General features: G+C 47.9%; 1 protein-coding gene across 2 annotated transcripts in view; it reads right to left on the bottom strand.

The window, feature by feature from the left end:
• ATP2C2 (ATPase secretory pathway Ca2+ transporting 2) overlaps positions 1–23,299 on the bottom strand; it is a 58,054-nt gene that overhangs the window by 8,913 nt on the left and 25,842 nt on the right. For both annotated transcript variants that reach the window (XM_090259775.1, XM_090259776.1), the window contains 11 exons: positions 16,012–16,161; positions 15,856–15,924; positions 15,441–15,516; positions 14,059–14,125; positions 8,602–8,726; positions 8,356–8,453; positions 7,387–7,488; positions 5,726–5,815; positions 3,380–3,481; positions 1,807–1,963; positions 373–543 (listed from right to left, as the gene is read on the bottom strand). In XM_090259775.1, the coding sequence (XP_090115901.1) occupies positions 373–543; positions 1,807–1,963; positions 3,380–3,481; positions 5,726–5,815; positions 7,387–7,488; positions 8,356–8,453; positions 8,602–8,726; positions 14,059–14,125; positions 15,441–15,516; positions 15,856–15,924; positions 16,012–16,161 (1,207 nt within the window). The remainder of the gene's footprint in view (positions 1–372; positions 544–1,806; positions 1,964–3,379; positions 3,482–5,725; positions 5,816–7,386; positions 7,489–8,355; positions 8,454–8,601; positions 8,727–14,058; positions 14,126–15,440; positions 15,517–15,855; positions 15,925–16,011; positions 16,162–23,299) is intronic.

The raw sequence follows: 23,299 nt of genomic DNA, 5'->3' as shown, positions 1-23,299 counted from the left end.
GAAGTTGACAGTGATCAAATTAAGGCATTTATTGAGGACAGTCAATATTATACCATGTTGGAGATAGGCAATATACTAAAAATATCCAAAATCAATAAAGTTATTGGTGAAAATGAAAAAATGTCTCTTATTTTACGGAAAAAACCAAACAAACTTTTTGGCCAACCCAAAGTTTCCTCTTTTGGACAACCTGCCAACACTTCAGAGACAACTTTAAAGGTGAAACACAGGTGGACAAATCTCAGAATCTGTCCCAAGCACCGAGAAGGTGAGCACTCCGACCAGGCTCGCTGAGGATGGACAACGGCAGCGACCCCGCTGTGAAGGATGGCAGATCCTTCCCCCCTTGCCCTGCACTCCCTTCCCCATTACCTATCGCCAAGGCCGTCTCCAGGGCATCCCCCGTTATCATCTTCACGGACACGCTGGACTCAGACAGAACCTGCACCGCTTCCTTCACGCCAGCCCTCGGAGGGTCGATGATTCCGATGAGACCCAGAAATGTCAGCTGCCCCAGCGTGGGCCCAGAAGCCAGGGCCAGCACTGCAGAGAGACCAGACCCAGAGAAGTGTCACTGGGGGCCAAGGGGACCGGTTTTATCCCCAGGCAGGCCTGGCCCCTACTGTGCTGCAGTTCCTCCTGTCTGTGAGGGGCTTGGGCACTGAGTTCCCGGACTACAGAAGGAGAGACAAAGATCTCTGCAGTGGTCATCAGGCCTGCGCAGGGCAGCGGGGCTCATTCCAAGATAGAGATGCTAGAGACCACTCTCCTGGCAGAAAATAAGACCCCTGTCCATCGGTGGTACAAAACCCCAGCCCCACCCCAACAGAAGCGGCCACCAGGAAGTCTGTGAGATGGCCTACGATAGGCCATTTCTGACAGTTCTCCTGGTCTTTCATTTGCTCTGCAGTCATTCTGTCACCTTGAGCAGACTGGAGACAGCAACTACCAAAGGTTCAGAAAAAGGTGTGGGTGGGGAACACGGGGGAGAGGACCCTGTTGGCTCGTCTTGTCCTGGGCTCGGTTTCAGTGGCACAGAAGCCAGGCCCGGCCCAGCTTCCGGGGACGAGTGCCACATGAGAGCTGACCTTACTTTGTCCCCTTACTGACAATGGCGGGGGGCCACGGCCCAGGAGCCCCCAGTTTCACCTCCCCAAGGCAGGTGCCACATGCCCGTGCTGCGGCTATGGCCTCTCCTGTGCTCGCACTTGTCAGCAAGCTGCTGCCCATGCATCATCTGTGCTCCCTCAGGGGAAACTGAGGCAACGGAAACCAATACGGCAAGTCCAGTGCTTCTCATTTCCCCCCGAGGGAATACAAGTGTTCCAGAGTGTGTTTAATCACTTTCTCTGAAAACGGTCAGGCTGACAAATGATGCGACAGGAAACATGGTTTTTAATGTTCAGCCCATCAGGGAAGACGTTGGCTCTGGTGCAGAAAATTGAGGATGGCCAGGGAAGGAAATGACTGCCTTAATTTCACGGAGCTCTGTGTTTTCCAGACAGTAAGCGATGAGCAAGAGGATCAGGGAAATCCATTATTTCTGGGGCATCCCATTCACCTGTCTTGGAAAACTCAGGAGGCAGGGTTCCACCTCTTCTCACACACAAGCCACATCTAGATTCATGGGTGTCATTGGTGGGCAGGGATTCCCTATCTATAAATTCCACATTTGCTGTACTTTCATTGGTTGCTGCCTGACTGCCATTCTGACCAATCATCTTACTAAGGACCCTGCATTAATGTACTTGAAAAGTCAGTTACGTGCAAAACTTAAAGCTCATGGCTGGGACCACAGATACTGACCCCGCAGGCCAAGTGACCCCATCTTCTTCTCTTCCTGCTGGCAGAAGGATCTCTGTTGGGGTGTCAGTGGCAGGGGGATGCCCCCATTGTTGTACATGGTACAGTAACAAATCACTTCTTCAAAGGCCCCCTTCATGAAGTAAATGTCTTCCTGCTCCTTGAAAAAGACAAAAGGAGAAAGATCTGCTACAGGATGCTTCAGCTCTTGGTGACTGTCACTTCATCACTTCATCCACAGAGAGATGTTCACAGCAGGGTTACTTATAGTGGACTGACATAGGACAGATTAGATAAGTAACAGGAAAGGCACATGGTGGAATACTATATAGCTCATAAAAAGAACAGGGCTGATCTTTGACCCCTACCACACAGCTCTACATTAAGTCTCTTTGTTAACGTCAGTTAGAGTATCCAGTATGTTTCATTAATTGGTCATATCTCTGCCAGTGTGTTGTTTTAGGTATGTGATTCATTGCTAGACGTCTACTTGTATTTCAGAACATTCTATCCCAGACTCTTAAGGGGAGTTACCTCAGGTGGGGGATGGGTAGGGAGAAAAAAGGGGCAAAATTATAAAGAGCTTCCATTTTTAAAGTCACATTTCCATAGTTTTTTCAATGAGAATATATTATAATTACCTTCAGGGGAAGATCTGAAGATATTAAGATACTGAAAAACAACCCATAACCCCTTTTATGCACCCAGAATGTACATGCCCACCCACTCACAGCAAAGACCTGGCTTGAGCTGGTCAAGCCGCCCTCCACCGAGTGAGATGGGAAATCTCAGCATGGACAGACGTGAGCGGGACAGAAGGGGAAGGTTGGAGGAAAAGGTGGAATGCAATAATAAACTTGAAAAAAAACCCTTCTTTTTTTCCCATTTTTTTCATTGTTGTTCTGTTACAGTAAAGCTGTTTTTTAATTGTTAAAAATCTGAAAAGCTACAGAGAATTTTAAAATAAAAAAAAAGGAAAAAACCAGTCTGCTGACTCCACCCCTGGGATAGCCATGAATATGTATGTGTGTGTACCTGTGGGCTCACTGCTCACACCATTTGTGGTGGCCCCCCTTCAGGAATGAAGAATTGACCCCCACTGTGACAGTTAAGTGAGCTCATGTGTGTAAAGAACTTAGCACAGGGACGCGAAGGAAGGACCCCAGGTTAGCAATGGGGTCGATGTTGTCTGTGGAAGCGAACAGGTGCTCCAGTAGCAGGTACTCAACAGCTCTATCACAGGCCGGCAGGTCTCACCCTGAGCGCGCGTCGGATTTCCACCCCTGGAATCTCAGGAGTTCTGGGGCGGAGCCTGAGAACATGCATTTCTAACAGCTTCCCGGGTGATGCTGATGTGCTGGTCCAGGAAGCCTACTTGGGGAACCAGTGATTCTGATAACAATCTCAGAACAGGGCCCAAGACAGTCAAGGATTTAATTGCTGTCAACTGTATTTTCATGTATTTGAAATCTCACAGAAATAGTGAGCAACTTTAAACTCTGCTCCCTGATGTCTTCATTTTGCTTGATTTGGGGTGTGGGGGACACGGAGGAAAGGGGCAGAGAAGCACACTCACCTCATTCTTGGGGCTGCATTTTACCGCCATCCACTTCTGCTCGGAGCTGAACGGGACCTCTTTTTTTCTCACGTATGAATCTTTAATATCACTTAAGTCCATCTAGGATAATAAAATGAGCCACTTCCAGCGAGTCATTCTAAAGCAATCTCTATGCAAAGCTCAGTCCATTTAAATTATTCATTATTCAAACCGTCTCGGGCAGATGGAAATCCCAGCGGTTAGCTCACAGGGAAAGGCCATTTGCTTTCCAATGTCCCAGCCAGAAAAATAAAAAGTCTCTTTTCTGTTGTCCCAGGAGCAGAACCACACAGTCTTTGAAATAGCTCCTAGCTAAAACCTGCTCAGAAACAGAAGCGTGTGAGGTTTCTGTCAGAAGAAATGTTTCAGACTTGAAGACGTAGCAATTTCCCAAAAAGGAACTCCTGGGTTAGCAGGGTGGCCTGTAGTTGCAGCCTGGGGCCTGACATTTGTTGGCTCTTTGACAGTTTGGGGCCAATTAGTTGATAGCCCCGAGCCTCAGTTTCCTCAACTGTACACCAGTCCTAACCTGTGCATCTTGTTGCCCCACAGGGGGTGAAAATGGGTCCTTGCAAGGGGGAGGGGCAAAACACCCTACTTATTTATATATAAAGCACAGAAACACATTTGGTATATGAGCAGATATATTGTATATCTGCAGCACTAAAATTCCATGGAAGGAGTGATTAGAAAAAAAATGTCTAAAAAGACTCCATAGGAGGGTATTATGGATTGCACGGTGTCCCTCCAAAAGATGTGTTGAAGTGCTAAGCCCCAGTACCTGTCTTATTTGGAATTAGGGTCTTTGGAGCTGAATTCTCGGTAAGATGAGGTCTCAGGCAGGCCTAATCCAGTATGGCTGGGGTCCTGGTCACAGGAGGGTGACACCGTGTGAAGACGGCCAAAGAGGGGGGACACCATGTAACCCCAAGGAGCACCTGGGGTCACCAGTAGCAGCGGGAGAGGGAGTGTGGCCTGCCGACCACTTCAGTTTGGACTTCTAGTCTCCAGCGCGTGAGAAATCAATTTCTGTGGGTTCTGAGCACGTGGTTTACGGTACTTTGTTTTGGCAACTCCAGGAAACTAACACAGGGAGCGATAGTGAAAGGTTTGAGGATGAACGAGATAATAAGCACACAGTGCTCATGCCTGTCACGTGCCAGCTGTTATTTTATTTTAAAAGATATTTAAAAAAATCCTAATCCAGGCTCCCCAGATAGTTTGGGCCCATGAAGGAATACAGTGATCCCTCACTTATCACGGGTATTACATTGTAGACTCCCCCCGCGATAGGTGAAAATGCACAAAGTAGGAACCTTACATTTATTTTAGTATTTATTGTACAGTACCGCAAAATCCCGCAATATAGTGAAAAATTCGCGATAAATAATTAAATATAATATTTTTTAAAATCCCGCGATGCACTGAGGCCACGATAAGTGAACTGCGATATAGAGAGGGGCTACTGTAAAACCCTAACGCATAAAAAAAAGAGGGATCTGGAACCTCTGCACTCTGTGCACTGCAAGGGGTTGGCAGGGGGAGCCCGGCAGGGACTGCACACTGGGGTTTCGCACCTGCTGTGGCAACCAGGCCAGCTGTCCCTCCCTGCGGGGCAGCAGGAGCTGCTGAGTGGGGCTGACCCTCATTGCTATAAAGGGGGCAATAAGTTCTATTTGGTATTACCAACATTCTGGAGGGAATTTTCTTCTGTGAGTGGAAGGAACAGAACATGGTATAGCAGTGTCTTAAGGTACTGATTCTCTTTCCAAGTATGTACTGAAAGGGTACTCCTTCTCCCCACTCGTCCGCACAGCCAGCACAGACTCCTGGGACCCCCTGTTCTGGGCTGTGACGGGGGCAAGAGGCAGAGATGAGGGGACCTGGCTCTCATGGTAGGAAAGAGACAGGTGAACAGATGGACACACGTGTGACAGCTCAGGGTGCCTGGGTGAGCAGAGGCGGAAATGGCAGTGAAGTTGAAGAGAATGTCCGAGGCAGCCATGAGAGGAAGGCTCGTAGCACAGGAGTAAGCAGCTGGGAGGGAGGGACAAGGCCCACTCCCACAGGACAAGCACCTATGAGGGGGCATCTACCTCTACAGAGGGATCTGATCAGACCCCTTCTGTTTCTTGTCCCTTGTGCACAAAGCAGAGGCACACCCGTCAACCCACCACCCATCCCTTCAACACTCATGAGCAGCCGCTCTGGGCTGGGCACTGGGCACAGAGTGGGGGGCACTTCTGCCGAGTCACAGAGCTCAGGGTCTAACCGCTGAGCCCTGGAACCAATCGATGTAGGAAAAGGAAATAAAAAATGTCCCACCTTCATAGCCAGGGCGATCAAGGCACCTTCCGTGGGCTGTCCCATCACGGTGTTGTTTCTGATGACAGCGTTGTTGGCGACACAGCCTGCCTGAAAGGGGAGGTTTCTGAATGTCTTTAGTTAATTTTCAGAGCTGGCACCCTCGGGGCCCTGGGCTCACTCAGCCATGTGAAAAAGTCAGACACTGAAGCCTTGAGTCATTTTTGGAGGTTGGCTGGAACGGGGGTGAGAGACAAGATCTACTCTTCAAAATACATCAGAGTCCCTGCACTTTAAGATAAACACAGTGAATATGTATTGGCTCTGCTGAATGTTGGTTGCCTTAAAGCCTTCCTCAGGGAATCCAGAGGGAAGGCAGGCAGGCTGGTGGTGACAAGTGTGGGTAATGGCGAGGGACCGACATAGAGCATGGGTGTCTGTTCGGGGTGACCAAGTGTCCTGGAATTAGATAGTGGTGATGGCCACTCAACTTTGTGAATATACTACAAACTACTTAACTGTAAACTTTAAAAGAGTGAATTCTGCGATGTCTGAATTATAGCTCAATTAAAAATAGTAATTAAAAAGAAACGCACAAAAAAGTACAGGGAGCCCCAGCTCCCTTCCCTCACTGGCTGGGTGATCTTGGGCACTCACATAGCCTCTCTGAGCCCATTCATTTATTTACTTAAAGAGTGGCCCTCTGGTTGGCTACAAGCAGGAATACCACTTTTTTAAAAAAGATTTTATTTATTTATTTTTAGAGAGAGGTGAAGGGAGGGAGGGAAACATGACTGTGTGGTTGCCTCTCGCACACCCTCAACTAGGACCTGGCCCACAACCCAGGCATGTGCCCTGACTGGGAATCAAACCAGCAACCCTTTGGTTTGCAGGCCGGCACTCAGTCCACTGAGCCACACCAGCCAGGGCTCTTGTTTTTAAATTATTTTATTTTTTAAGGTTTTATTTATTTTTAGGGAGAAGGGGAGGTGGGGGGAGAGGGAGAGAAACATCAATGTGAGAGAGAAACATCGATTGGTTACTTCTCCTATGTGCCTGGACTGGGGATCTGGCCTGCAACCCAGGCACGTGTCCTGACCAATGATTGAACCAGTGACCTTTTGCTTTGCAGTCTGATGCCCAACTGACTAAGCAACACTAGTAAGGGCTGAGTCCATGTCTTAATCTGCACCCTATGAAGGTAATAGGATGGGCCCCACAGGGTTGCTGTGATAATTAAGTGGCCCTGGAGGTGGGACCTGTAAGAACTGGGTGCTCATTAAATGTCTTAAAGGAAGACGGCTGGGCTGAGGCCTCATAGAGGGCACTGCTATGTGGGAGGACCAGTGTGCTTCTGTGGGGGACGTGTATGGCTGGCATTATAAATACTGACAATAACAGTAGGCAACCCGCTTCACGCGATTATTGTCCAGCCATCCCTGAGCTCCTTCTCTGTGCAGGCTTTGCTAAGGCCTTCCCAGCAGGCAGTGAGGAGTACACAGGGTTCTAGTTCTTCCCGTGCCTCTGGTGTTTCCATCTGTTCCCGGGGCCACTGTGACAGCCTGACTCCTGGGGGTGTCCCCACCATGAACCAGTTGGCCCCATAACTGTTCCTCTTTTCAGAGAGAATCCCCATCAGCTCTGTTTTAAATGCCTATTTCTTCCATGCTTTTGACACTCACCTCCACTAATCTCCCCACTGAGATGTTGGAAAACTTCTTAATGACTTCCTTTGACGGTAAAAGACAGACTGTCCCTTGGCCATTGTACCCAACTCCGCTGACCTGAAGGGCAAAGGGATGGAAAGGTGGCATCAAGTGTTAAAAACATGCTCCCCGGGTTGACCCCTAATGTCTTTTCTGGGGATCCAGGCCAAGGACAAAATCCTAGCCAAGAGCAAGGCTTCATGTATGAAGATGCTCCCCGCAGGGTTGTGGATGGATCAGAGCACCACACTAACTGCCGTGTGTCAGTAAGGGGCAACAATTGTGCTCAATGGAATATTCTGCATCCAGTGAAAACTCTGGTGAAGCAAACTAAGTAACAGCACAGCACAGTGCTTGTGTTCTGGAACAGAGGTAGGCAAACTTTTCTTATACAGTCAGAGAGCAAGTATTTTAGGTTTTGCAGCCCCTGCAAATCTCTTGTGATGACGCAGCTTTGCTGTTGTGAGGTGAAGGAGCCGTCGACAACCTACAAACAAGAGGTGTGGCAGCATGCCAACAGCTCCTTATTTACAGAAATAGGCCCTGGCCCATGGGCGTCATTGCTGACCCCTCGGTGTGGGACATTCTGTGAGAAAAGCAGCAAGACACAAACAAAACTGCACATTCAGGGAGCTTCCAGCTGTGCCGACGCGCAGGCGAGACTCAAAACCACAAATGGGCCGATCGTGGTGAGTTTACCATGGGAGGTTATGGATAACTGTTTTCTAGCTTTTAAGTCTTATAATGTGCTTATTATCAAAGTTAATAAAAAGTGAAGGTGGCTACCTTCAATCAGTCACGTTCCATGCAGCTATAGGTAACAAGGAATTGGCCCAGTGTAACCCGTATTTGTTTCCTCCTCATTGCTGTCTAGAAGGCTCCCTGTGCTTCCTCCAGGAAGGGCACACATTTGTCTTGAACTTTGTAAATCCACACAGCGCTCACCTCGGCATGGAGCCCATCAGACGTTACAAGTTGGGTGACAGTCATTTCATTGGCGGTCAGAGTCCCCGTCTTATCAGAACAGATGACGTTGCAGCAACCTGGCGCAAGAAAACATCAGGATATATAGGAAAAAGCAGTCATCACCACCAACTTTCAGGCTTATGAAACACCTAGGCTGAATTAACATGGCACCAAAACATCCATTCAATTCAACTGATAAGGATGCAACTAGCTGGAGTCCCTCACCTAAAGTCTCCACGATTGGTAACTTCTTCACAATGACCTGCTTCTTGGCCATCCGCAGCACTCCCAGGACCAGAGTAACCATGACAACGATGGGCAGACCCTCTGGAATGGCGGCCACAGCCAGGCTGGGTGGAAAGGCCAGAAAGATCACCTTTAACACACACTTAAGAATGATACAGACTCCAATTGGGATTGGCAACACTTTTACCTGGTGAAGCCTGTCTCTAGTGTCCCCAAACTCCCTGGTCTTTTCTCTCTTCCCCATTCCAAGATACACCAGCCTCCACTGCTCTGAGCCCCATCCCTGCAAACCCTTGCTTTTGGGAAAGGACCTCATCTATCAGACATCCACACTTGAGTGTGAATTAGTCTGCCAGTTGTTTTGCCTCTTTAAGTGCTTTTGCATTTAAATTGCTCCTATTTACTAAAGAGAAAAGTCTCTGGGCCCTAGGAAAGGAATTTTCAGAATCAGGCAGTAAGTAGAAAGTGGAATTTTTTGGTTCAGAGGGTCCTCCCTTAAATTTCATTTTTCATAGGTCTGATAGTTTAAGACACTTCTGGTGAGGAAGCCGGACAGGAAATTAAAACTGAGGGAGGCAAAGTGACACATCTATGCCTTTGCCTACTGTAGCAGGTCTGTTTTGGGGTATCTGCTCCCTTCTTTATCATTCCTCCAACTATTTCTGTATTCTGTGACCTCGCTCTCCCACAGCTATGGTTGATGGGCTTAGAGGAGAACATGCGATCCAAGCTGAACCAGTGAGCTTCTCTTTTGCGGGAATCTGAACTGGGATGGAGAACATGGATCCCCCTCCTGTGGATAGTATATCAACATGTGATAGGCTGTTAGGAAGGGGCTTTTTCTGCCTCAGTTTGGCTCCAGAACATTGGGGCTGGCTGCTCTCTAATTCCACATTCCTAAGCAGGCTCGGCCAAGGGCGGACCTCAGGCCTATGCGGAAGGCTGGAGGTGAGCGAGTGAGAGGGTGCTTTTGCGCAGAGCTGTGCCAAGTGTCACCATGCCACACCCACCGTGGTTCACCCAGAGTCACCCTCTGCACTTGAAACTCCAGCGGAGTCCTGCAGGCCTTCAGTAAACTTTTGCTGAATGAATGAACACACAAGTAAGTGAACACATGGCAGGTGTCTAGACCCATACTGGCCTAGCACATGGCAAGTGCTCTACGTGGGCTGGTTAATGATCAGAAAGCCTAGCTGAGGAGGCCCAAAGTCACACACATGTATTTCATCCAACCTAAGACAATGCTGCTTGTGAAGGATGCCATTATCTTGTGTACCACTAAGAAAGAAAAAAAACACTGCCAATTAATCAGCAACATGGTGCTTTATCATGTCACTTAAAAGTAGTCTCACTTCAGAGAAGTTAAAATGTGAAAAATGATGCGCATCTTAGAATCAAAGAAATACAGTGCCTGTTGGTGGCCTTTTACCCAGAGACACTGGAGCATTCACTTATATAAACCACGATGACTGAATTTGGTCGAGGAACTGTACTGGTTTCTATGGTGATGGCAAGAAGGCTTCCCTGATTTTATGGTACAGGCTGACAAGACTAACTGAGCAAGCATTTGCGAGGGTTATGAGGGGGCCTTCCCCCCTATATGATGTGGGAAGGGTGATGTTGTATCAGGAAGCTTTCATAATAATAAATGAATCCATGAACTAATAAAGCTTAAGATGGACCAGGACAAGCAATATACCTCAGATCACCTCGAGTGTCACTCAAGGCAGAGGGAATGAGGACACAGTGTTTAAAAGAATGATTCTCATTTTATCTGTTTTGGAGAATCTCTTCCTCACTGGCTACCCTGCCAGTTTACATTTGAATTTGGTGGTTCTGAGTGACTTTACTTCTGCTAAAAACCTCCTTTCAAAGCCACAAGTGAAATGAACAGTCAATTTTCTCCTAATGGCAAGTTAACCACAGATCATGGAGAATGAATGAGATGAAAGGGAATGCTAGGACAGGAAATCAGAGGTGACCTTGGGGATGAAGTGGGGGGTGAACACAGAAGGCTTTTTTGTTATTTATTTGGAGATGCTGAATCGCTTTTTGGCTCATGGAACTTTCTGTGTTTTATAAGATGGGCAATGGAGCATCAGATAATGAATGGATAAAATGGGTGTGGTACATTTACACAGTGGAATACTACTCGGCCATAAAAAAGAAAGAAAGAAAATTTTACCCTTTGCAACAGCATGAATGGACTTGGAGAGCATTATGCTGAGTGAAATAAGCCAGTCAGAGAAAGACAAATGCCATATTATTTCATTCATATGTGGACTCTAATGAACAAAGTGAACTAACAAGCAAAACAGAGACAGACTCATAGTGAGCTGGCTGACTGCTCTGGGGTAGTGGGGAGAGCTGAGTGGGTGGAGGGACTGAGAAAGAGAGAGAGAGAGAGAGAGAGAACTCACGGACATGGATGGGTGTGGTGATTGTAGTTAAGGGGCAGGGAACAGGTGGATATGGAAAAGTGTATAGGAGGACAAATGGTGATGGAAAAAAATTTAAATACACAAATAAATAAATAAATGAAAGATTTTTTTTAAATGGGGGTGGAACGCATCACTGCTTTGGGGAGGTTCTTGAGCATCACGGCACCTGAGCGCTCGGGCTTCTCCATCCCTCTGCCATTGCCTCTGCCTCTGAAGGCTTAGTCGCCTGAGCACTAGTTTCAGGGGCTCCGCCTTCCTCCCTGGTTCTTCTCCCTGCTGGGCCCTGCCTGGGACAGTGCCCGGTCGCAGCCTCACTGCTCAGACTGCGTCCTGAACCAGCAGTGTCAGCAGCCACTGGTAGCTTGTCTCAGGCCCCATCCAGAGCTCCTGAGCCTGCCCACCAGTAACCGGTGCTGCACAAGCTCTCCCAGGACCCTAGGGTTCTCAAGCTAAGGTCTGAGACCCCCTCTCTGCAGTGACCCCCTCTTCCAAGATGCCCTCCCTCGCCGCCAACTCCACTCTCTGCAGTGCAGCCAGCTGCCTGTTCCCCGTTGCCCCCTCCTCCCGACCCTCTGAAGCAAGCTGGGGTTCATGTCTCCCATCACCTCCAGTCTCTGTGTCAAGAATGGCCAATAATTTTCATCTTTCTGCTCCAAAAGAATAGAGCTATGGCCTGGCCTGGCTGAAAAGGATTCTGATGAAATAATTAGGATCGATAGAGAAAGGAGCCCATTGGCTTTCCCAGGGCCTGTCCCCTAACCGACCCCGCCATCTCGTTCTGCTCCCCAAGCCCAGCCCCAGTGTCCCCCTGGTGTCCTTCAGGCACACGGTGCTTGTCCCACCTCCAAGGCTTTGCCTGTGCTGTTCCTGCTGCCTGAATGCCCTTCCTGCTCTTGCCATAGCAGGCTCCTTCTCTTCTCTCCAGCTTCAACTCCTTGGAAAAACCTTCCCTGGCCACCTTTCCAGGGCACGTCCCCTCCTGCCTCCCTTGTAATCTCTGACTCTGCAGTTTCCTTTGTAGCACTAATTATAAGTTGTAATTCTTTTATTAACATTCACTCGGATTGTTTACATTTCCTTTCCTGGCCAGCCTGCAAACTCCATGATCCAGCCCCAGCAGCGCTGGATGATACAAACATAGTCAACAGATGTTCCACAATACCTGTAGGGCACGTAAACCAACCAGCGCTGATGACTGCCAAGGATAGGCAGCGAGGGGTGCTGCCAAGAACCCTGGCTTTGGCTCCAAAAGCAGAGCATTTGAAATCAGTCTCTTCCACAACCCAATTCTGTAACTATGGGCCAGTGGGTTCCCCTTCACCTCAGTTTCTCGTCTGTGGACTGGAGACCAGCCCACCCAATGTGATCATGTACCAGAGATACATACAATGGACCCTTAAAACAAAGTTCTCCTGTCCACACTGGTCAGCACTGGGGAGGCGGCCGCCATCGACCTCCATGTCCCAGCACAGGCCGGAGCCCTGGGCCACGGTGAGGTGCATCACTTTCATTTATTGTAATGACAGTTAGAGCACAGGTGTTTGCCAACAGTTCGCTTTTTATATATAAACCAGAACAGCTCCAGGGGTCCTTGTAATAATAACATTCCTAATGATCTGCTCTGTACTTTCTTTGGTTGTCATTTTTAAGATGTAACTCGTGTACCATAAAATTCACCCCTTTAAGTATCTAACTCAGTGGTTTTTAGTACATTCAGAGTTGTGCAACCACCACCAAAATCTATCTGAGAACATTTTCCTGAGCTCTGAAAGAACCCCCATAACTGTTGACAGTCACTCCTCCTGCCCTCCCCGCAGTCCCTGGAGACCACAAATCTAATTTCTGTCTATGGATTTGCTTATTTTGGACATTCCATGTAAATGAAGTTATATAGTATGTTGCCATTTGTGTCTCGTTTCCTTCACTTAGCATCATGTTTTTAGGACCGTCCATGTTGTAGCGGGTATCAAGTCTGAATAACATTCCACTGCATGCTTTTATCCATTCATTATGGGCCTCAGAGCTTGTTTACATCGTGGGTTTGATGTGCTATATATATATTTTTGCTCACAGACGTTAAAATGATTTTCCACGTATCACCTAGGGCATCTTGCAGACACCAGCAGCATAGGGGGTCACTGTCTGGAAACCACAGGGCTTAACATGAGCCTAGAAGTGTGTTGGCTTTTCTGTGTCCCAGAAGGGTCACCAGCCGCCCTTCTGTGGGGACATATCCAGTTAGTGACCATCCCTGGCATTATGCCCCCTTGTCTTGGCGAGCAGCTGTGGAAAAGCTGGGGCAGCTTCAGCCACAGCACTGAGCCTGCTCCCTGTTCTCTGCATCATCCACTGGGACCAGGGGATGTGACGGTCACTTATTAGAATCACCATGTGAAGGAAAGGCTCCTTGGGCTTAAAGTCAAGGGCCCTGATTCCCAGCCCTGCCATCAGCTGTGTGGCCTCAGTGACATGTCCTTTATCCTCTCCTATGGACTCCTCTGTAAAAGAAGGACCTAGACTGCACTTCCAATGCATGATGGGAGCAAACACACACTGTGAGCTCTGGGTGGTGGCAGGAACCTGCATGTGCCCTCCTTTCATCTTCACCGTGACCCCAGGGGGCGCCATCTCCTCGCTCCCATGTGACAGAGGAGACCACGGAGGCACAGACATGCAGGAGCTTGTGTAAGGTCACACAGCTAGCCAGTGGTAAAGCCAGAATTTACCCCTAGGCAGCCTGGCTCTGGAGTCCATACTATTAGCCAGAAAGATCCAAATGCACGGGCAAAAAAGTGACAGGAATGGGAACTCCAAATCATATGCTTTCATTCGTTTTGCATGCTTTCCCTGGGCTCCCCCACCTGTCAGATAGTGTACTGTTGGGAGACCATGGCTTGGGGTGAGGAGGACACACCTTCCCACCCTGTTCCTGCCCCCTGATCTGCCCGCCTTGCCTTGCTGCACTGAAGAGGGAGGAACGGCATGGAGCCCTTACCTGACCCCAATCGTGAACATGCTGAGAAGGTGCTTGCCTTGCAGCCAGCCGGTGAGTATGATCACGCCTGGGGAAGAGAGAAAAAAAAAGTATGTGTGCACACACACAAACACATACACTCTCCAACATCTCAAAGGCACAACAGCATTTCAAAATCATTTCCTTAAAGAGTTTACAACAATATAAACCCAGAGCAATGATTAATAACCTCAAGGACTTATAACCACCTTTTCCTTTTTAAGGAAGATACCTTCATACCTACAAAAAAGAATGGTTTTACTTTTTTAGGAAAGGATCAAGCCAGTTCCAGTAAAGAAGAAACAAGCAGCTTGTTTTGGGCTGTTGTGCACATCCACTGATTATTCCAGAAGTTCCCATGAGCCGTGTGTCTCCGGGATTCCCCCGGCTCCTGAGCGGTCTGATGGGTCAGGCAATGATGCTTCTGTGATGGGCAGATGGGCGACTGTTTCCTAAATTGTTTTATCTTGCCAGGTTCATGATTAAATACATTCCATTTTCCATTTTCTCCTTCATCAATCATTTACCCCATGTTTCCTAAACACCAGGCCCTGGCTTTGGTTTGCTTCTTTATTAACTCAATAAATGTTTTTTGAGCATCTACTATGTGCAAGGCACTGGCTGGCCCTGAAGGCTGGGAACAAAGGACACAGACTCAAAGCCAGTGCTGGAGACAGCAGGAAGGCAGAGGGGAGGGGACCAGGGCAGCGCCACAGGGATGTTCCGGCATACGACCCGAACTCGGGGCTGTGGCATCATGCTAATGCTGTCGTGGGTGTGCTGCCAAAGCCACGAGGCACAAGCCCAAGCACAGCCTGCTCAGTGGCAGAGAAACATGGCTGCGCACACCGCCCACCGACATCCCCGTCTCCCTTGCAGGTAGGCGGGCTGTGTGACTCTGTTCTCACCAGCTGAAAATGGACTTCACTCCCTGGTCCGTGCCTTAATAATCTCTCACACAAGCCTCCATGTTCTCTTCCCCCAGCTACTGGCTAAACAGAACGATGACCGGCCTCCAACGACCAAGCGGAAGAGAGAGCAAAAGCACAGAGGGCGCCCAGGCCCCTGAGCTGGCGTTTGGAGCGGAGCTATCCAGGGAAGCTCTAGACCAATGGCGTGCCCATGGACTAGGAGGTGAGCAAGAAATAAACTTTGACCGCATTGTCATGGCAGTGCAGGGGCTGCTCGTAGCAGCAGTTAGCCTTGTCTGACTAATACAGAGACCGTTGTCACTGTCAGAGTCCCTGATCCCAACTCCCATCTTCACCACCCAGGTGAACAGCCAGATATTTGAGAAACGTGGTGGCTGTGCAGGACAGTTCTCCCCAACCCCCAGGACCGAGTGCAGAATCTGCCTCACTCACCAATTATGCAGAACGAGAAAAGGGTCAGTTGTTTCCCCAGATTGTCCATGCTTTTTTGCAGAGGAGTTTTAGGTGTCTGAAAGGATGGGAACCAGGCATATATTAGACGACATCCCAGTGTCCCCCAGCTGCTGCCTGGCTCGTCTACATTTTGAGCTGACAGTGACACAGGGGAGCACATATATAAAAATTCACTGACCTCTACAATTAATATCTGTGTACCTTATTTCCTGTAAGTTATACTTGGACAAAAATCCCATTAAATGTCTTAAATTAAAAGTGAATTTTTAAAAAAGTATACTCATATTTTTAGAAGTATACTCATTCCTAAGGGGTGGGCAGGGTGGGTATCCCTAGCCAAGAATAATCTCAAACCCCAGCTTACAAGAGAACCAAAGCCCCCAGGAGCCCTTACCTCTTCGGCCCGCATCATCTTAAACACCTCTCCAAACTGAGACCTTTCCCCTGTCCCGATCACCACTCCCTGTGGTCAGGAGATAAAGTGTGGGGTCTGAGGCTGGAAGCTGGCTGGTGACAGAAGCCAAGGCCCCCAGGGTGCCCCAGGGCTTACCTGCCCCTTCCCAGACTGAACCAGGGTCCCCATGAAGACTATGTTTCTCAGGGTGGTGAGGTCCCCCTCGCCTGTCAGTGGGGTGTCTGTCTTACTGCATGGCTCAGCTTCTCCTGTGAAACTGGACTCATCTACCAGGAGGTCTGTGACCTGGGGCAGCAAAGGGAAAAGACAGTGGGATCTTCCCTCTCCCCCTGTGAACTGGTTTTAAAAGCACAGAATGGTATCTAACACCTTAATATCAATTACCAGTAGACAACAAACAATGAACACCCCAAAATCAGGGGACAAAAATCAGAACTTGATCTCAGATGCTTCAAGAATCGAAAAAGAATCAGAAAAGCTTTGAACGTGTGACCCCTCTCAAAAACCATGAAACTCTTGTACCTTCTTTTATATTATTTGACATTTTAATATAACAATTTTTAAACTAATTAGGCAATGGTAAATTCAGACTATACCTTTCAAAGCACCTGTGCTTTTCACTTAACCCTCCATGTGCTGCCCACCTTGGAGGATGCCCGTATAACCTTTGTGGTTTGAGTATCACCGAGTCAGGTTATTCAGTGGCAGCCTAAGGTCATATTAACACCAGAAACATGGACACACACACACACACACACACACACACACACACACACACTCTGTCTCTCTCCAGAAAAGGAGGAAGAAGGTGTTAACATTTTCATAATACTTACTATGTACCAAGTCCTGTGCAGAGCACGTCACAAAGCTTATCTCTCAATCATCACACGCACCATGAGAGATGCTATTATTTTCTCCATTTTACATATGGAGAAACTGAGGCACAGGTTCAAGGTTCTACAGATACTTAGTGGCGGAACAGAGGTTGAACCAAAGCTTTGGTTCTAAAAACTGCACTTTTAACCATCTTCCGAGTTGACCACAGACCCAGTAAATATTGCTTAAGAGGTGAGTCTCCTGGGGTGAGAACTGTAACAGATACTGGGGAGGACATAAGGGGTCTCAGGTGGGCCTGACCCCTCAGGACCCTGTCATTTGAGCATGTAAGATCAACTTAGAGAGATAAGTCATCTTCCTGCAAACTCACAAGAGAACCATTAGATAAACGTTTCTCAAATAGGATCCTGGCAGTTGTGTATGATTTCAAATTTTAAAAATTAAATAACAGTCTTTTAAAAATATGCCCGCTACCACGGGATCCCAGTCCCTAGAGGGCAGGGTCCCCGCTTGCCTCTGTAATGCCCATCTCCCCATTCCTCCCCAACAGAACCCCATGGTATCAGGAGTCACAATGTGTCCCACCACACAATCCTATTTCCTGGCCTCCCCTGCCACTCAGAGTCTCCACGATGAGATGACAAGATGTAAGGAGAAGTCACCATAGTCCTGGCGAAGATCTTTGAAGGCGGCGGAGCTGACAGGCCCTTTTGCCCTTCTCACCTTCCTTGTTCTCCCTGCCTAGCCGCTGCCATCGTGGCTGGAGTTCCAGGCACTAAGGGGATGGCCACACCCAGGGAAGGACAAGTGGGGGCTGGGAGAGGCCCAGGTGGAGCCGCCACGTGGGCCCTGGACACTCCACTATCAGACTCTCATTATGTGCGAGATGAATAAATCCCTTGCCAGCTGAAACCAATAGGCATGCTCAACTTAATCTATTACCAAACACAAGTACAGACTAATCTAGAGTTTGCATTTGTGGTTTTTAATCCCCAGAACATGAAGGGAAAGTCAAATGACCTGATGGGGTAGCTCCTATCCCACGATGAAAGAAGAAATGAGAGAACTGAGGCACCCAGCACCACAGGCTGATGAGCTGGAGACCCTGGGCCGCAGAAATCGGCACTACATCCCAATGGTAAGCAGAGATCTGATGTCCAGAAAACACTGTCTAATAGGAAATAACAATAACTTGAAGAGGTTGTATTTGATCTGAAAACTTGGCTTAGGTTTACCATTGTATATAAGTGTGAAGTACATGGGATTTGTATCTAACTTTATGCTTGTTTGCATTTAAGTAACAATGTAATAAATAGAAGTTGACCCTGGGAATGGACCCCTCCATTGACCGAGTGTGAGACCTGTAATTAGAACAATCTGATGTTCTAATTGACCTAAATCTGCAGCAGAAGGTTTGGGAGTGGGAAACCGGAGGGTGGAGTGGCTGATGCTGGGAGGAGGAGCTGGAAGAGAAGGAGCATGTCCAGGAGGACCTGGGACTTGAAGGATGAGCAGGTGTTTGTGAGTGAATCAGGCAGGTTCTCTGGGGGGGGAAAGAACTGATGGTCAGAGAAGATGGGAATAACACGCTTGATCAAAGGAACTGAGAGACGGGGGAGATAGAGAAAAGACTTCTCCTGATACCCCACCAACACTGAAAGGACAGAAGCCAGGAGCACTGAGCGTTGGGACCCGTTTGCCCTCTTTGGGGTCCAGGTTCTTGGGAGTGGGCAGAGGCAGGTACTGTCCCGGGTGCTGAAGCCACCGTGGGAAGGAGAGCTGCCCCTGCCCTCAGGGAGCACTGAATGGAAATACAACTCAATCAACATGGAAGTTTGGTCCACCTGGGGACACATGTGAGGGCCAGTTTGGCTGCAGCAGAGCCCAACTGCATATGGCACTGATGAAGAAATTTGGGTATTGCCTTGTAAGTAATGAGGAGCCATGAAAAGTCTTGAGCAGGGAAGGAAGGGATGTGAGTGAGACACACAAGATGATGTTGGGTATGGAAAAGGTAGCCCAGCTGCATTGGGAAGGAAAGGCTACAGCCAAAGGAATACTTCCCAGGTGAGGCACAGGAAGGTCTCACGGAGAGAAGAGCCAGGCAGAAAGAACAAGAAGAGAACTGGCAGCCACTGGAACCAGACACGTGGAAGAAGGCAGAGGCCACCAAGGTTTATAGCTGAACCTATTGTACAGAACATTTAAAAAATATGTATATGTGATCCTGATTATATTTCATTCAAGTCTACTTAGGATTGGCAGGAATCTAACAGGTCAAAGTTGAGCAAACACTTCAACCCTCTGAGGAAAGTCATGAGTCTTAACTCTGTCTCAGATTTATTTGCACTTTTAAAAAAATTCCACTCTTTACACTTACACAAGGTTATCTGAATGCTCTTACTGCACATGCAAGAGTCCCTCATATCTCTCTTCTGGTTTCCCAGTGGACTCGGGAGGGTTAGAGACCTCTTTTCTTTTCTTTAAAAAATATATTTGTGGTTCGATTCCCAGTCAGGGCACATGACTAGGTTGCACGTCAGGTCCCCACTTGGGGGCGCAAGTGAGAGGCAACCGCACATTGATGTGTCCCTCTTTCTCCTTTTCCCTCTCTCTAAAAATAAATAAACAAATTAATTAATTAATTAAAAAATATATCATATTTGCCCTTGTGACAATGATTTGGGAAACTAGGTTTTCCATTTATAAAATGGATGGGTGGGGAGTTATAATCATTATCCAATTGCATTTTGCGGGACCCCCACTTGTAAGAGGTTAATTGGTGCTCTATGGAGAAAGGGTTCCATGGTGAAAAAGGTCTGGGGAATATTGGGCTAAATCCAGTGAACTGGTCTCCTCTACCAGAGGACTTCTCAGAGCCTTCAGCATGTACGGAGTATTGCGACTCTCCAAGTGGGGCTGCAGGTCTGAAAATATCTTGTGGAGCAAAAGTCGGGAGACGCTGGGCTGCGAGGTCACTAAGTCAGTTCCTGTTCTAGTGCTACCCCTCCAAGCACACCAAGAACCACGTAGACAAACTCAGTTTAATTTTTTTTTTTTTGCTATTAAAGAAAGACTAATTAAAATGTGGCCTGCTTGCCCAGTTTCTTAATTGGTCAATTCAACAAGACTTCACTGGGTGCCTATTACATGCCCAAAGAGTTTTAAGAACTTTTGGGGGAAAGAAAAACCCTTTCAAGTAAAGCAAATGGAGGGTGATTCAGTGTTAGATAGGATGGCGCTAAATTAGAGTACAATAGAAACTCAGAGAAGAAATAATACTGTTGATGATAGTGTAATAATTAACATTTGCTAAGTGTTTGTGTTCTTTCATGAAACATTCACAATTATCCCATGGAAAAGACTGCTCTGATTCCCACTTTACAGATGAGAAAACTGAGGCTCGGAGAGCTTATGAATCTTGCCCAAGGCCGCAAAAGGCTAGGATGTGTCAAAGATGGGTCCTGGTTCCTTCTCCATTCTCATATGCACAGTTTGGGATGGGGATGGGGATGGGGATGGGGATGGGGATGGGGATGGGGATGGGGTCTGGAATAGTCATTGGCAGAGTTTAGTCTTGATGCATGTGGAGCAGGGAGCCCTTGCAGGCTCCAGGGCAGTAAGAGGCCCAGTGAACACAGAGCCTGGGAAGAGGCCCCTATGAGGGCTGTGCTGAATGGATGCGGTGGGCGGAGATTGAGCTGGAGTGGCAGCACCAGTTGCCGGAGCATGAGGATCTTTCACAGAAAGAACTGTTATTAATTGGCAACACGGTAAAAATATGAGGAAACACCCCTCAGCCAGGGGATCAAGGTTGGTATCAGCAGTGATAAGCCATGGTGACAGCATGCATCCTTGACATGATGTGATGAGGAGGACGCTTTACCTCTGTGGTCTTCTGCCCAAACCTCACAACCCCAGTCTAATCATGGAAAAGAAATCAGACAATTTGCAACTGTGGGGCATTCTACAAAACACCTGACCAGCACTTCTCCAAACTGCCAAGGTCATCAAAAACAAGGAATGTCTGAGAAACCGTCACAGGTACCTAGGGAGACATGATGAGTAACTGTAAGGTGAGATCCTGGGACAGAAAAGGGGCATTAGGAAAAATTACAGCAAACTGAAAAAAAGTGGGAGCCTTGTATATGTTTATATATAAAAATATATTATGTCACAACATAATATTAAATATTACAATACGTTAATTAATTATTAATAAAATGACCATATTAATGATGAACAATAATCACTATCATTGATAATACTAATGTATCATTATTGGTTCATTAATTGTAAGAAATGTACCATACTAACATATGACATTAACAATAGAGGAATCTGGGTGTAGGATAATATGGGAACCTTCTCTTACTTTTTCTGTAAGTCTAAAACTGTTCTGAAAATTAAAGTCTATCTTTCTTAAAATGACTACTGTAAGAGAGTTGAAACAAAGGTGACTTCCCTCAAGACAGCTAGCCAGAGAAGCGGAAAATGGGAGGCGGGAGTTGGAAAGAGAAGAGTATGCATGGGGGGGGGGGTGGCTTTGGACACATCGGAGTGGAGGTGGGATATCTGTCCATCCATCTCCCGCTATGAGCACGGAGGATCCAGTGGTGAACTAGACAGACTCCCTGCCTTCATGGAGCTTATACTCCAGTGGAGGAGGTGGGGGTGGGGGAGGTGCTGGCCATAAACATAAAAGCAGTTGGGGATGAATATCAGGGTAGGCAGGCATGGGGGGGCCCCTTAGGAGAGAGGTCAGGGAAGGCCCCCCACAGGGTAGGGAGAAGGCAATGAGCTGAGACCTCAGGAATAAGAAGGGCTAAATCATGGTGGTGGGGAGTGGGTTTCAAATGGCAGAAATGGCCCTACTGTGTGGCGCCCCCCCGCATTGAGACGCACCACGGGCAGTTGAAAGCAGCAATGCGTCTGGCTTCTAGTCAGAGCTAGGCATGCAACTTAGGTCTCCTCTGCTTAAAATCTCTGATTTGTGTCTATTCTTGGTCAGCTCAAAAGCCACTGCCTCCAGGAAGCCCTCTGCGACTGTATCTGGCCAGGCAAGTCTGTCCTGTTTGGGAAATCCACAATTTGTTGTACTTTTTCCTCAAGCTCCCCCAGCAGTCTGAGTAGTTACCTGTCATGAGTAGAGGTGGCTTGTCTGCCAGGCTGGACTATAAGCCCGTGAGCACAGGAGTCAGGTCTATGTTGTCCACTGTCTCCTCAGCACTCAGCACAGTTTCTGGCACTTAGCAGGAGTCACACAATACCAGTGGCCACCAAGAAGGTCGCTCAGCCTGAAGACAGGGATCTGGGGCTCTGGGCTGAGCGCTGGGGAGTTCCCTGTCACTTCCTGCTCAGGTGCAGACAAAGGCTCTTCCCCTCTCCTCACACTGGCAGGAGCTCCTACCTCCCAGACAAAGCAGCACTTGGGGTCATGAGAGATTTCATTCAACTCCCTTTTCATTTAGAAATGGCAGGTCAAAAGAAAGCGCAGTGGCCCTGCTCTGTGGGCCGCCCCAGGTCAGCCCTTCACAGAGGCCTCAGCCTTTGTTTTAACTGGGGGAAGAGAAATAATGCCTGTGACCACCACATGCCATGCAAAAGGATTAACGGTTGGGTTACCCATTTTAAGAACTTTCTTGAACATATTTCCTGGCCCTAAGTGACTTCAAATGTATATAAGCTCTCCTGGATCTCAAAGCTTAAGATCTGATTAAAATGTTCCACTGTGAATAAACAAAACTATTGATTGTTCAACAGAGTTGCAAAATACCAAAAAGGAAATCTGGTAGCTTGGATTAAACCCTTGTGGTGTTACCAACCAGGTACAATTTAATTACATAAGCAGGGCAGGAAGAAAACCAGTTAAGCTGTAAAGAAGCTATTTTGGGTTTAAAAGCTTGTTTCAAAGAACCGTTGAAGAGACTGGTGATAATAAACAATAAAATCAGTAGCTAATACTCGGGGATTCTCACCCACATCATCTTCACCATAACCCTGCAAGGTGGGACTGAACATTATCTCCTGTGATAGATGAGAAAACTGAGGTTCAGAGAGGCCAATCCCTCCCTCAGTCACAGGCGGGGAGGTGCTGGGTCAGGATTTGAAACTCAGGACCCTCTGACTTCTGGCGCATGCCCATCACTCACTGGTGCCAGGCACCATTCTGAGCACCTTGCATCTGTGAAGTCATTTAATCCTTACAACCACATTTTGGGCATTAAAACCCCTGCCTCATTTTACAGATGAGTAAACTGAGGCACAGAGAAGTTAAATAAGTAACCTGCTGCAGGTCATATCGTCGTCGGCAGCCGTCCGTCTCGAGAGACGATGGTGTAGCTTCTTAAGAGTCCATCTGCACCGCCGAGAATGGCTGTGCAGTCCGACTCGGGAGTGACACGGTATCTGTCTCCTCCCGTGTTGAATCGACATCTTGCGATGACGCTGGAGTGTCCTCTCCAGTGAAGCTGAAGCTACAGAGCCTGGGCAGGGTGATATGGAGGGTCTGCTGTTGCCCATGCAGCAGACCCCCCCTCTCTTCGCAGCTGAAGGGTCCAAGGGAAAGACGGAGTCAATACAGCTT

The sequence above is a fragment of the Furipterus horrens genome, unplaced genomic scaffold, assembly GCF_987537825.1.
Source record: "Furipterus horrens unplaced genomic scaffold, mFurHor1.1.pri manual_scaffold_13, whole genome shotgun sequence".
In the NCBI taxonomy this organism is placed as follows: domain Eukaryota; kingdom Metazoa; phylum Chordata; class Mammalia; order Chiroptera; family Furipteridae; genus Furipterus; species Furipterus horrens.
This window is presented reverse-complemented; position numbering and strand designations above follow the sequence as displayed.